Source organism: Sorex fumeus, unplaced genomic scaffold (genome assembly GCF_029834395.1).
Source record: "Sorex fumeus unplaced genomic scaffold, SorFum_2.1 ptg000081l, whole genome shotgun sequence".
In the NCBI taxonomy this organism is placed as follows: domain Eukaryota; kingdom Metazoa; phylum Chordata; class Mammalia; order Eulipotyphla; family Soricidae; genus Sorex; species Sorex fumeus.
Window position 1 is genome coordinate 7,299,297 of NW_026606138.1, and position 12,865 is coordinate 7,312,161.

At 35.1% G+C, this 12,865-nt stretch overlaps 1 protein-coding gene across 1 annotated transcript in view; it reads right to left on the bottom strand.

Annotated features, from left to right (window-relative positions):
- Positions 1–4,376: 4,376 nt before the first annotated feature.
- The window catches only part of CAND1 (cullin associated and neddylation dissociated 1), a 39,932-nt gene continuing 31,443 nt past the window's right edge, over positions 4,377–12,865 (bottom strand). Inside the window, exons 12-15 of the mRNA XM_056130846.1 lie at positions 12,604–12,773; positions 12,336–12,500; positions 10,925–11,032; positions 4,377–10,198 (exon numbers count right to left, since the gene is read on the bottom strand). Coding sequence (XP_055986821.1) covers positions 9,974–10,198; positions 10,925–11,032; positions 12,336–12,500; positions 12,604–12,773 — 668 coding nt within the window. The 3' untranslated portion in view covers positions 4,377–9,973. The remainder of the gene's footprint in view (positions 10,199–10,924; positions 11,033–12,335; positions 12,501–12,603; positions 12,774–12,865) is intronic.

Consider the following 12,865-nt stretch of genomic DNA (forward strand, 5'->3'; position numbering starts at 1 on the left):
ATCATGGGAGATGATCCCTGGGTTATATCTTTGTCACTTGGTAGCAGTCAAGATGTCTTGAATTTGGCCTACAAAATGGCACTAAACCAAAGAAAGGCAAGATATTCCAGGCAAAAGACATATCTTTAACTTGAACAAAGATATGAAAGTAAAATTTAGTATAATCAAGGGAATTGGTTTCATTCTTGCCAGAGGATAAAGGTCAGTCCCAAGTGTGACAGATGGTAATGAGAGGCAGACAACAATCATATTTGGAGCTTGTTTTTGTCCTATCAACAGAATGATCCCTAAAATGATATAGTGCAAGAATGTGAAATTTCTAAAGGTTTGGCATTTGTGTGGAAGATGTAGGAATAAATGTTATCTAGTCTGGCAAGCTCCCCGTGATGTATTCGATACGCCACAGTAACAAGTCTCACAATGTTACTGGGACTACTTGAGCAAATCGATGAACAATGGGAGGAGAGTGACAGTGACAGATGTTGTAATGCAGTGGTTCCAAATGAGGAGATGGCATCAGGACCTGAAAACTTGTGAGAATTGCATTATCATCAGGCTCCCTCCAACACAGTGACTCAGAACTTGTATGGTAGAACCAACAATGCTTCTGACAAACATTCCAGGCGACTGTTCTAAGTTACTCTTAATTACTCTTCCAAGGAATGCCTCATATTTCAAGTCATTTCTAATCTTCTATGAACCTTTTTGTACCACCCCAGTACATAATCATATCCTCTATCACCAACAGCACCGTCCCCTATAGAGGCTTCCTGATGCAGTCAAATTTTGTGCAGTTTATCATAGTAAACCAGCATTTCTTTTTATCGGTAGAGTTTCACCTGCTTTTGCAGCCATGTCAAGACCTGAAGAGCTTGAATTTGAATAAGCCTGAATGAACAAAGAAATACCAGATATGAGTCTGATATTCTGATCAATATGCATGGAGAAAAGGAATGCTAGAACCAAATGACTACTTGGGATGGGTCTAAGCTATTACTAGATAATGGGTAGAATGCTAAAAACTAGTACTATGCTTTACAAAAAATCTAATTTTTTCCCACAATGACCCTATGAAGATTTATCCCCATGTTACTGAGGTTATGCAATTTGCCTATTAGATAACTAATACTGAGCTGTGATTCAAGTAGAACTGTGCCTATAAATTTGTGCTAAGATTTCCAGCTGAAGTGGTTGAGTAAAGAGGCACTTTCAGGAAAGACAAAGATAGTAGTAACTAGGTCAGTTATAAAAATGCTTTTTGAGATACTTTACAAGGTTTAATAGTATGGAAAATAGGATACAGACAGAAGAAAACTGTACCGTGAAAGTAAATGAGACGGCCCAGAAAGAATCAGACATATGGACTAATGTGCTAATCCAAGTGAATATTTAAGGGAAACAAGGAAAATCAAGATGTAATGGTTCCAAGGAAACATGAGGAATACCTGCATTAAGTGTTCTAGCAGTCAAGGTAATAGGTAGTTTTACAATGAAACTATAAGTAAACCATAGGAGTGATTATCAATGTGTAAGAAAAGAACTTGAAAACGATTTTTAAAGATGTCATTGAAGTTGTTCTGTTGCATTAGAGGATGGAAGTTAGATTAGAATAGGTTGAGAAATAAAATGAAAGCAAAAATTTACGAAATCTTACTTTGCAGAGGTAGAGAACGCAATTAAGATTTGCATGAGAGTTCAGTATGATTTTCTTCATCATTGAAACATTGAAAAAAGTGTGATTTTTCTACAAATACATAACATTTTTTCAAAAGTCACTAATAAACCACAGTTGTGCAGCAATCACTAAAGTGTATTCATGTACATTTTTGATCCATAAAGGGGAGTGGTGTGATCAAATCTTAAAAATCACTGAATCTAACTTCTCTGTAAAATGGGCCATAGCAACGTATTGTTTTGGGAGTCACACCCAGCGGTGCTCAGGGCTTTCCTGGCTTTTTCCTCTGGGATGACCCCTGCTGGGGCTTAGGGAAAAAATGTGGTGGAAGGGATCAAACTCAGGTTGGCTATGTGCAAGACAAAAACCTGACCCACTACAATCTCTGCCCCCTACAATGTCTTTTCTCAGCAAACTTATTGAATTTTACATCACTATCAAGTGTCTCAATGTATAATCTCAGTACTCTATGCAGTTGGTAAAAGTGATAGTGGTATTTAGAGACCTGGTTTTCCCAAAGGTACCTGCCAGTCTACCCCTAAAACTGTAAACACCAAGGTTACCTCTCCATGGAAATGTCCCACTCACAGTCAAAGAGCACTGGCAATGACTAGCACTTTTCCTTGATCACACCTTCCAGGTAGGCACTATTAACTTTGCTTCTGAAAAACACCCAGAGGCTGAGGCTTACTTACCATCATAATCACCAGAGATATTGAGCACACTATTTTCTTGGTGGCCTCAACCCACAATGAAAATTCATGTCCTTATGTCTTCTCTGTATCTGTCCCCAGAGACCAGTTGCCTTGTAAACATGTGGCAACTCCTTCAGCTCATGCTAAACTGCTTGAGTAGCAAAATTAGCTCGTCTGGGGATTGGCAACTCAAAATAGCAGAAAATATAACCACGAGTAGGAGTCAGCTTATTCAGTTGCTGATGCAGGGCCCAATGGTTGCTCCAGAGGCACTGCTAGAACATGTGTACCAAAATGCACAGCAATGAAGGACCCTGTAAAGACTACCCGTTTCCCAGACTTAACATGTTTGAACATGTTGGAACCAGTAGGAGTGGTGTGACAAAAGGAATATGAAGGACCAACTTAACCATAACCTGGAAAAGGCTGAAGAGAACTGGGGTCCAGGAGACTTTGGTTTTGAGGTAATGGGCAACAATCTGGTTGTGAATACAATTGGAATGCTCAAGTTTTAGGGAGGACCAGAACAGTTTTATTGATGAGATTAATGGTGCTCTTCTCAGTATAGAGGGTTAAATATAATATACCGGTATGAAAGTAGAAACATTTCAAAATGCAACAAAGGTAACTAATATTACAAATAATTATCAATCAGGACATCATGACTGGGTAAAGACAGGTGAGCAGAGGCTGAGAGAAAATGGTGGGCAACACCAACTTTGTGAGGCAAAAAATTTTGAATGAGAGAAAATGACAAAAGCTTCAGAACAGAATACTGGATTTAAGTATGAACCACTCAGAATGAAAACATCCAAGCTGTCTTCAGAGGAGTGGGCTGAAGTAGTAAGATGACTGATCAAAGCAAAAAATCTGCAGCTAGAATACTGAATAAAGTATCTCAGAAAATATCTAAATGGATCATATAAGTAGGGAGACTGCTGTTTGAAAACACTGTAAATGTGAGGGTGGTGTGTAGTGTGGTGAATCCTTTGCTGTAAATGATTCACTCCCCAAAACCCTAATTTGTACTGTGTACAAGGGATAAAACTGTACAGGATAGGGAAGAAACAATCATAAAGGAGGTTATTAGTAAGGATGAATGAAGAAATGGAGAAACACAGTGGTAGGGTGGATGAGAACTTCATAGATCAGAGCATTTACTTTCTATGTTTTATGTGAAGGGCATGGGATACAATTTAGCTCCTCTCTTATAAATACCCCCCACTCTGAGGTCAACTGAACTTAGTATTTCACCTTTGCAAGTCAGCTCTTCATATCCCCACCAAATCTGATTATAAGTGGTCTATGTTACTTCTGGCAAAAGTATCAAGAGATGTAATTCGTTTCCCTCTTCCACGGCCAAAGGACAATGTTCCCTAGGGTAGTTTGGTCATCAAGAATCCTGGTGACTAAGTAAGCAGAACTCTCTTGCTACCCATAGCATGTGAGTAAGCCATTATGAATCAATATTTTGGGGGGCAGTGAGCTTAACTGCCTATCCTTCCAATATCCAATCAATTGCTGTCCTGTCAGATACCTTGTGCCACTCCACTAGTTCAAGCCCCTTGCATGTACTATACCAGTTATATTTTAACCCAGTATCTTTTTTTTTTAATCTGCAGTTAATCTTAAAAATCTAAATTATACTGCGACTTGGCTTCTTTATGGCTTGCCATTGTCCCTGAAATTAAAGCAACACTGCTCACAAGGCTTTCCCAATTAAAAAACTATGTGGAGTTCTCTCTTAACAATGGCCTCAATGTCACAAAACGAACTAAAGAGTAAGAAGTAGCAAGGAAAGGAGGAAAATTATTTTCCTGAGTAGCTTTGCCTTGATTTTCACTCCACTTACAGAAGTGGAAGCATAGAAAGAAAACATGATGAATAAAACTCAACATGTAGGGAAGGGGCAACGATGCAGATCAGCGGAGGGTCTCTCATCTGAGCAGCCAAAGGTCGTCAAGATAATATTTTAATACTTTAAAGGACCACTGATGCTGAAAAAAATTACTAATAATAAAGTCTAAGAGCTATTGAATGATTTTCAAGGTTTCCAAACTCAGCCATGTTAGTATTTCAACATGTCTGTTTTTCCCACTGAGATGGAAATGGTTCAGAAGCTTAAAAAACTATGTTTTATTTCAAAACTTTTTTTCTTTTGGAGCCACACTGGGGTGCTCAGAGTTTATTTACTCCTGTTGCTGCTCAGGGGATCATATGGGGTTCCACGAACTGAATTCCAGTTCGTTATCTGCAAGGGAAGCACCTTATCCGCTATACTATCTCTCCAGCCCCTAAGTAAACAAACAATTTATAGTAGTTTTCTTGACAGTTGCCTACCACCAGAAGTCTTTAAAACCCTGTATGGGCATCAAATTTCATTTAAAAAAAAAAGCACTTTATTCTCTTCAGACATCAACCAATTCTTGAAAAATAGCGAAAACCTGCTATAGTCAGTTTAATAGTTGCTTGCAAAGTTCAAGTATATATTGTTTTGAAATTACACAAAATATCACCACTTGGCATGTCTATTTACAATAGTTCAACAGAAAATTACCCCCACTGAGAAACAAGTTATAAGTCACAAAAGCAAATTAATGGACAACTATTCTCTTGAAGAGAATGCAAATAACTTTGAAAAGCTTTTACTTAAAACAATGGCTTTCCTCAGCTTTTTCAAAATAAGAATTTAAGGAAAATGTACTATTGATATATAATATAGAAATTTATTTTCACTAAACCACGATGGTTATAACTGGAAGAATATAGATTAGAAGCAGTACTTAATTTGAAAAACTGTCAAGGAAAACTTCTAAATGTTCCTAGTCTTAGTTACATAAAGATGCTAGAACAGTAAACTTTTCCCACTAAAACAGTGGTTTCTCAAATGGAGCAATTATGTGCTTTGCCCAGTCCTTACCTCCACTTGGGGGCACTATAGAGCAGCAGGAAGGAATTTAGTTGTTGCAACTAGGTTGGCAGCAGCAATACCACTGGGTCTAAGTGGACAGAAGTCTCAGTACCTTGTAGAAACCACAAGATAACTCCCCTCCCCCACGGCAAAGAACAATCCAGTTCAAAGTGCCAATATTGCCACTTGCAATATCCTGCTCTAAAAAAAACATGCAATTCTACTGATGCATAAATTCTGGAGGAAAGCATGGATTTTATTTCTAGAATAAGGAACCAGGAGTTTTATTTCCAGACCTTTTACGAAAACCTAACTTAGATCATGGATGTTAACTTTTTTCAAGCAAAAAGCACACTTTGTGTCTTTAAAATATACTATACTAGGATTATAGTTAGCTATTATCACACACATTTAGCTGCCCTTGCCAAGTAAGCAGTTGGGATTATATTAAAAATGAAATGTTGGAGAAACACGTAAAAATAGCTTTAGAACAACAACAGGATTATTACAGACTATTATAACATAATGGTACCATGGCATCACACAGTTCTGGAGTACAAAGTTTTTTCCTCATGAGAGCGTTTTAGAACAAAATCTGTGAGTATCAACCATCAATTGTTTATAATGGTTGAGTACATGAATTCTACATTCCCCAATCTGGAAAGAACTGAGAATGAGTTTCTCTTCTAAGACCTAAAAGAAAGAAATCAACTAGCCAAAATCACTACTGATAATCATTTGAAATAAGATCTTAAAGGGTTTTTCGGACTCCCCAAGCATAAATCTTTATACTTGAAATCATTCTGAAACTTTCACACTGATGTTATGGGGTCTTAGAAAGTAAAAATATCTGCAAGTTGTTTTTAATGTCCTATCATCAAATCTCACTTAAAATTTACAGCAATTTTCTAAGATGTAAAGGACAAAAACATAATACTGATAGACTGCCTTACACTATACATAGTATAGGTATTCAATTTTTTTCTAGTATCAATGGGAAAATAAGAAACTTTATTGTAAAAGGAAAATGTACTTTCATTGCATATCCTAAGAAAATGGCCAAATCTTGAGTTTTTGGCAACTTGCCACCTAATCCATTGTGTTCCACTTCTGCAGTCAGAGGTACAAAGGAATTTAGTTAAATGGAGAGTTCAATTAAAACCAGGATACCCTTTTCTAAACAGAAAAATGGACTATTACTACACTGTCCATTTTCCATTCCACAAAGGAAAATTAAGATTTCAAAAACAGATAAAAACATGCCTGGGGTGGCAGTGGTTTGAAGATGAGGATTCAGTTCAAGAGCTTTATCACAAAATTTACTGAAATTTAAGATCTTTAATATCAAAACACTAATATTAAGATTGGCAGGTAATTAACAATTTAAGTAAAATTTAATGTGTGTAAAAAATGTCACTTCGACTTTATTAACTATCACTATACTTTGTCATGTGGCTAAATATAACTTGGTAATTATCAATTCAACATTTTGGCACATCTTATTTTTGCATTGCTGGGGCTCAAACTCAGGTGCTACTCATGCAAGGCATGCATTCTATCACTGAGTTACCAACATCCCTGGTCAAATAAAAATTTTTTTTTATGACTTGAGGATTTTATTTATTTCATTATTTTGAACCTCAATCACATTTTATACCTGAAATAGAGCTTGATATAAAGATCATAATATCCCTTAGAACTGGGTATGTACCTGTTACTTCTTTACATCATTTACTAAACAAAGTATATATATATATATTTTAAGTGGCTGTTTTACACTTCCCTAAAAACTATGTCAATATTGCAAACATTAGATGAAATCATCATACCCCAATATTTTATAAATTTCCCAATGGTTTAGTTTTTGGTATCACTTACAAAATTATAAAGTATTTTAAAAAAAACTTAAAATTATGCCGTCATACCAAATTTTCTTTATGCCTTTGTTTTATAAAATCACCTAACCTCAAAACTTAACTTTGTATCAATCTTTTTTGAAAGAAATCAGGTAGATTTAAACAAATTTAAACGCCCTCAAGTCAGCAAAGAACTGTTTTCTTATTATTACGTATGAGGAACCACATACGAGGAACCTACACATAAAACTGAACTTCCTCATAGTTACAAGACCAGTAAGTAATAGGAGTGGCCAACTATAACAAGACCCCAAAACCTTGCCACTCCCATTCTATAATCAGGACTTCACTTTCACTAAAAGCAGTTAATCAGCATAACTCCACATAAAAATCTGAATATCTTGTTATTTCTTTTAATGTATATGTCCATTCACATAAGCAGCTGATCCTTGAATAATAGGGTTAAGGGTACTGAACACCATGTAGTCAAAAATTCATGTAAAACTTTGAATTTTCTCAAAACTAACTAATAAATGGCTATTGACCAAAATACCATACTGATAAAAACAATATATATTTTATATGCTCTAAATATCATATAGAAAGTAACCTAGAGAAAAGAAAATATTAAAAATATAGCTTGTTATTTGTTTTCAAGAAAATCTGCAGGTAAGTGGACCCACTCAGTTCTAACAACGATTGTTCAAGGATCAACTGCGTATATGAACAATATCATATTCACAACCCAAACTGTTCACAACTTTTTCTTCTGTATTTTGAAAGAATCTCAGCTGTATTAGAATTAGCCAATTTTGCAAGGCTTAAGAAGTGTGTGTGTGTGTGTGTGTGTGTGCGTGTGCGCTGGGGTGTTGGGGGGGGGGGGGCGGGGAGAGCCTTGGAAGTTTAAAATAAGAGAGAAATCCAATAAATGAAAAGTATTTGGATTTAACTTTAGACAATTAACTAAGACATTCACACACATATGCATGTTAAGTCTCCTATTTGGTCCTACAGCCTGCAGATTTGTAATTTATTGTGAAACCATGTAACCAAATATTTAAATATATCCACAACATCTATACCACATAATGCATAATACATAATATACTAACATCTCAAAATAAATTTCTTTTACAGTTTTATGCAGTTATGGTATAAGATTATCACCTGCCACATTTTGAAATGGCACCTACTTCATGTAATGTTATCATGTCAATGTAGTCAAAATCCTTATTGGTAAGGATTTCTTTCTTAGCATTATCTGAACATCTGAAGTCAAGTTGGTAATCTAAAAACCACAGTACATTATCAATTAAAATCACTGCATACTTGGATGTTAAAGCAGGTAAGTAATACAGCATTTTAAAAAGTACTTCTAATTCACAGTTTCAAAAATAAAGGGTGCAGTTTTCAAATATCTGATTGCTTCAAATTGGTCACTCAATTTAACAACTGCCTCCTTCAATACATGTAAACTGTTTGCACAGCATTGGGAGATGTCTCTTATTTCAGAAGTTAGCTCTTACTATTACAGGAGCACCACAAATTTGAAGAGGCTACAGTGTGAAATGAGCTCACTGAAGGAATGTTAACTACAATATAGGTATTGCAAAGCTTCCCCCCCCCAACCAGCAGACAACTTAATCAGGAAAGAAGTCAACACTTATCATCAAATACAGTAAGTAAATGAGCTCTGCAAGAGAGGGGGGAATCTGGCGCAAAAAAAAGAAAATACTATTGTAAGCTAACAAACCTGTGACAGCTGGTTTCAGAATTTTCCTAAAACTAAAACTCCAAAGCATACAGTATTTGTATGATTTGATAAGGAATGTAGAAACCCAAAGGCAACAAAAGAAAAATCTGGCTTTAAGAATTTCTAGTTGGGATGGGAGGACAGTGGATAGTGGAAGAATTTCTAGATGAAAACACACGCACACAATGGTCAACTGAGAAAAACTGAATACTTAAATATTCAAATTTTAACTGTATAATAAAATTTATAATAGAAAAAAGTGGCAAATTGTTATTGTGACTTGATTTGCTGAAAACATCTGCAAATTCACACTGGCATTAAGAAAACCAAAGTTTCAAAAATTTACTCCTTTCTCTCTCTCGCTCTCTCCAGATATGTTTTCTGTGCAAAAATAAATATCTGAAAATTGCACTAATACAATAATACTTATTTTAACTTTTGTATTATGAATAATCTGCACATGCTGCTTTATAGACAATACATATTTGTAAACTTGTTCATGCAAAATTAGTGTGTGCAGCAGGGATGTCATTAATCCCCATACTTAAAAAAAAATACCTCATTACATATTTTTAACTGCCAAACCCTCTGAAATGTAATAAATTTTACACAGATATTGTCTGCCAGCTAAAAATCAATTTATGTTGCTGAAACAAGTTATACAAGAAAAAGAAACATGGTTTTTTGTCTTGCAGAATTTTTGATTTTTAAATAAGAGAAAATTTATAAAAGAAAGGAATTCATGGTCACAAAATTTTAACTTTTAATCCTAAACATTACAGGGCAAATAGATACTGGACCCTATTTCCATTCTCCATAAAGCCTAACTTTTAGTTTCCATTTTAAATGTTGCCCTAACCACAAAAACATTAGTGGTTTTACAACTTTCAGATTATGGAAATACATATTTCTGAAATAAATGCTACAAAAACAATGGAAGAAAGCCAAACCGTCTCCATGAAGGAAAAAAAAAGTGGAACATTATGAAGCTTTTAAACACTTCTCTTCCCATGTCTTATGATTAACCTGTCAATTCAGTGCATTGTATGGTAAATATAATGGTCCCCAAGCTGAACAAACATCTTAACTAGTGTCCATTGATTCCAAGTTAGTGGATGATGAATCTTTTTGGATACTTTCAAAGATGGCTGCTAGTTCAGGGTTAGAACTGATCTGTGACTGGAATTCACTCATCAGTGGACTCTTCTCTGCTTCTGGAATGGTTAGCAGTGCTGCTACTGCTCTCATGGCAGATCGCTTGAGTTCATCTTGCTTTTCAAATTCCTGTTTTACTGAATTTGCCTTTACCTGCAATATTGAATACATTTGTATTAAAAGCTATAAAAGGCAGTTTGTACATGAAGAATTTTAAACACATGAAAATTTATGGTAAGCAAAGAAAATTCTTTCATAAACCTAAAAACCCCATTATATTTTTATAATTTTTTTTTAAACTTTAGCTGTCTTCTTTTAGGGAACTATTTTATATATAGTTCTACTATATGAACAAAATAGTTCAGAATCATGACTGAAACAAAGACCATTATCTTCTTAACAAATACTACTTTGGCCTCTACCAAGTAAAGTAACCACTCCTCTAGATACCCAGTTTATTCAAAATTTCTCTGTCACATCATATACAGACACCTCCAAGCCTTTATTCATGTAATTATTTTTTAATAAAAAGCTCTCTTTCAGAATTTAAAAACAACTATTTAAAGATCCGGTTAAAAGTCACACTCATACGAAACTATGACTTCCACCCACCTCTTCCAAAGGAACAAAACAATTCTCCTTTGTTTCCATTGGAAGCTTTTTAGTCTCTATTACATTCAATCATAAGTGCATCAAAACATGTCATAAATGAAGTTTCAGGATGATACTTAAGAGCAACAGTTTTCTAAAATATCTCATCTTCAACTGTTTACTTTTAAAACTGTCACATATGAAGCTATCATACATGGTTAAATTTATACTTTACTAGGAATATTGAATACACTTTTTCTGGCTCAAGTTGCTTCCTGCAATCATTACCTTAGTTGTACAAGTGGCACGTAAAGGCTCAACAAGCCGGTCCAACCTCTGCAGTACTGCACTTGGACAAAGGGTAGATAGTCGTACCAACATCAAAAATGTTAGCATCTATTAGAATTGAAAAAAGACAAAATTTGAATGTTTGCATTATTTTCTAAATACAAAATTCAGACAAAACTTCAAAAGAAAATGACTCCCACATACATAGGGTTTCACTTCAATGTTATCAAACATTAAGTAACACACGTCTCTCAAACCTTACTTATCTGAGAATTTTTCCTGCAAGCACCAAAAAGATTTTACCCACAATGTAATTCTAGAATATAGAATTAGAAAAGTGGTTTCCAATCATGGCTGCACACAGGAGCTAAACGGTTCTAGGGACATTTCTATTCCAAAGTGAACTGCCAGCTCAGAGGCATACTTATTTTTTGGCGGGAGGAGGGGAAGAAGAGGGTAAAGGAATGCTTCGGGGTCTGCATACTCAGAGATCACTCCTGCCAGTGCTCAGTGATTTGAACCAGGGTTTGAACCACGGTTAGCTGAACGTAAGACTAATACCTTACTTAATCCCTGTATCTCTCCAGCCCTGACTACCTTAAAAAAAAATGCATGCACACCAAATAGAAAATTACTGAGCAAAGCACCAACTGAAAAAAAATGATTTTTTTCTTATTAATCTATATAAAGCCTAGTACCTGTAATCATGCCTAATATATAATCTTCCCCTCCTCTTAAAATGCAATACCCTGTACTTCTCTGAGCACTCTATTCATTGACTTCTAGGAATCAAGTCACTAAAACATATGGAAACATAAAAAGTTGAGTTAATTCATGCACTAAACCTAGAAAGTGTCATGACTGCTGTGTATTTGAACATAGTTCACCCATGTTACCCTATAACAAAACTCAGTAAAACCTGCATACAACACAATCGCCACCCTTTCAGGTAAATATAGTTATGTAGGAAAGCCCAACTGACAGTCAAACAGAATTAGGTACACAACAGGAAACTAAGAAAAACTATTTTAATTATGGTCCTATATATGACAGACCAAAAAGGAATAAATGTCTTTACTCTTCTTTTGAAAAACCAAACCAATCAAAAAAATCTTGAGTTTATTACCTAAACAAGATGGGACAGAATTTCTTTCCTTCAACAACGATTACTAGATTTTTCTCTGCATAGTTAACTTATGTTATATTATTTCACTATTACCTTCTGTATATTGTAACACTTTACTGCTATCTCTCAGCCGGTTCAACCCCAGCAGAAAGCAGAGAAAAGCCCCTGAACACTGCCAGTGTGGTCTACATAAAAACAGTATTTCTCACTTAATTATAATTAATTATAAGGGTAGAAGTCAAAGTAAGTCAGTATTTTAATTTTATAAACAGACATAAATCTTACCTTAATATCATAATGGTCCTTCAAACCATCTTCAACATGATTTAAAAATTCAAAGATATCTAGTCTATCAAGACAACTGTCCAGAAGTGTATACATGCACTCAAAAGCTGCCTTTCTAATATCCAGGCCATCATCAACTGTATGCTTAAATGGACCCATTTCTACCTGTTTCAAACAAAAAGAATGTGTGAATAAAAGCTTATATAAACCACATTTGTGGACCAGCAAGTAGAGAACTGAGTTGAAAAGCACTCATCTAATAACTTACCTCTCTTATAAGCTCCTTTCTAACTTTTGTTTCATTGTAGAGATGTGGAAGGACAGTATCTAGAAGATCCCTTATTAATGATGGTTTATTATGTGCAGCTGAATTGAACGTGACTAAGGCTACTCTTCGCACATTCAAATCTGGGTCTTCCAATGTTTTTAGAAAATCACCTAAAGATTATAAATAAAGCAACACAAAGTCACAGTAAGTTTCAACTATGAAGTTTTCCCCTAAATTGATAGCTAAAAATGGATTTAAGACT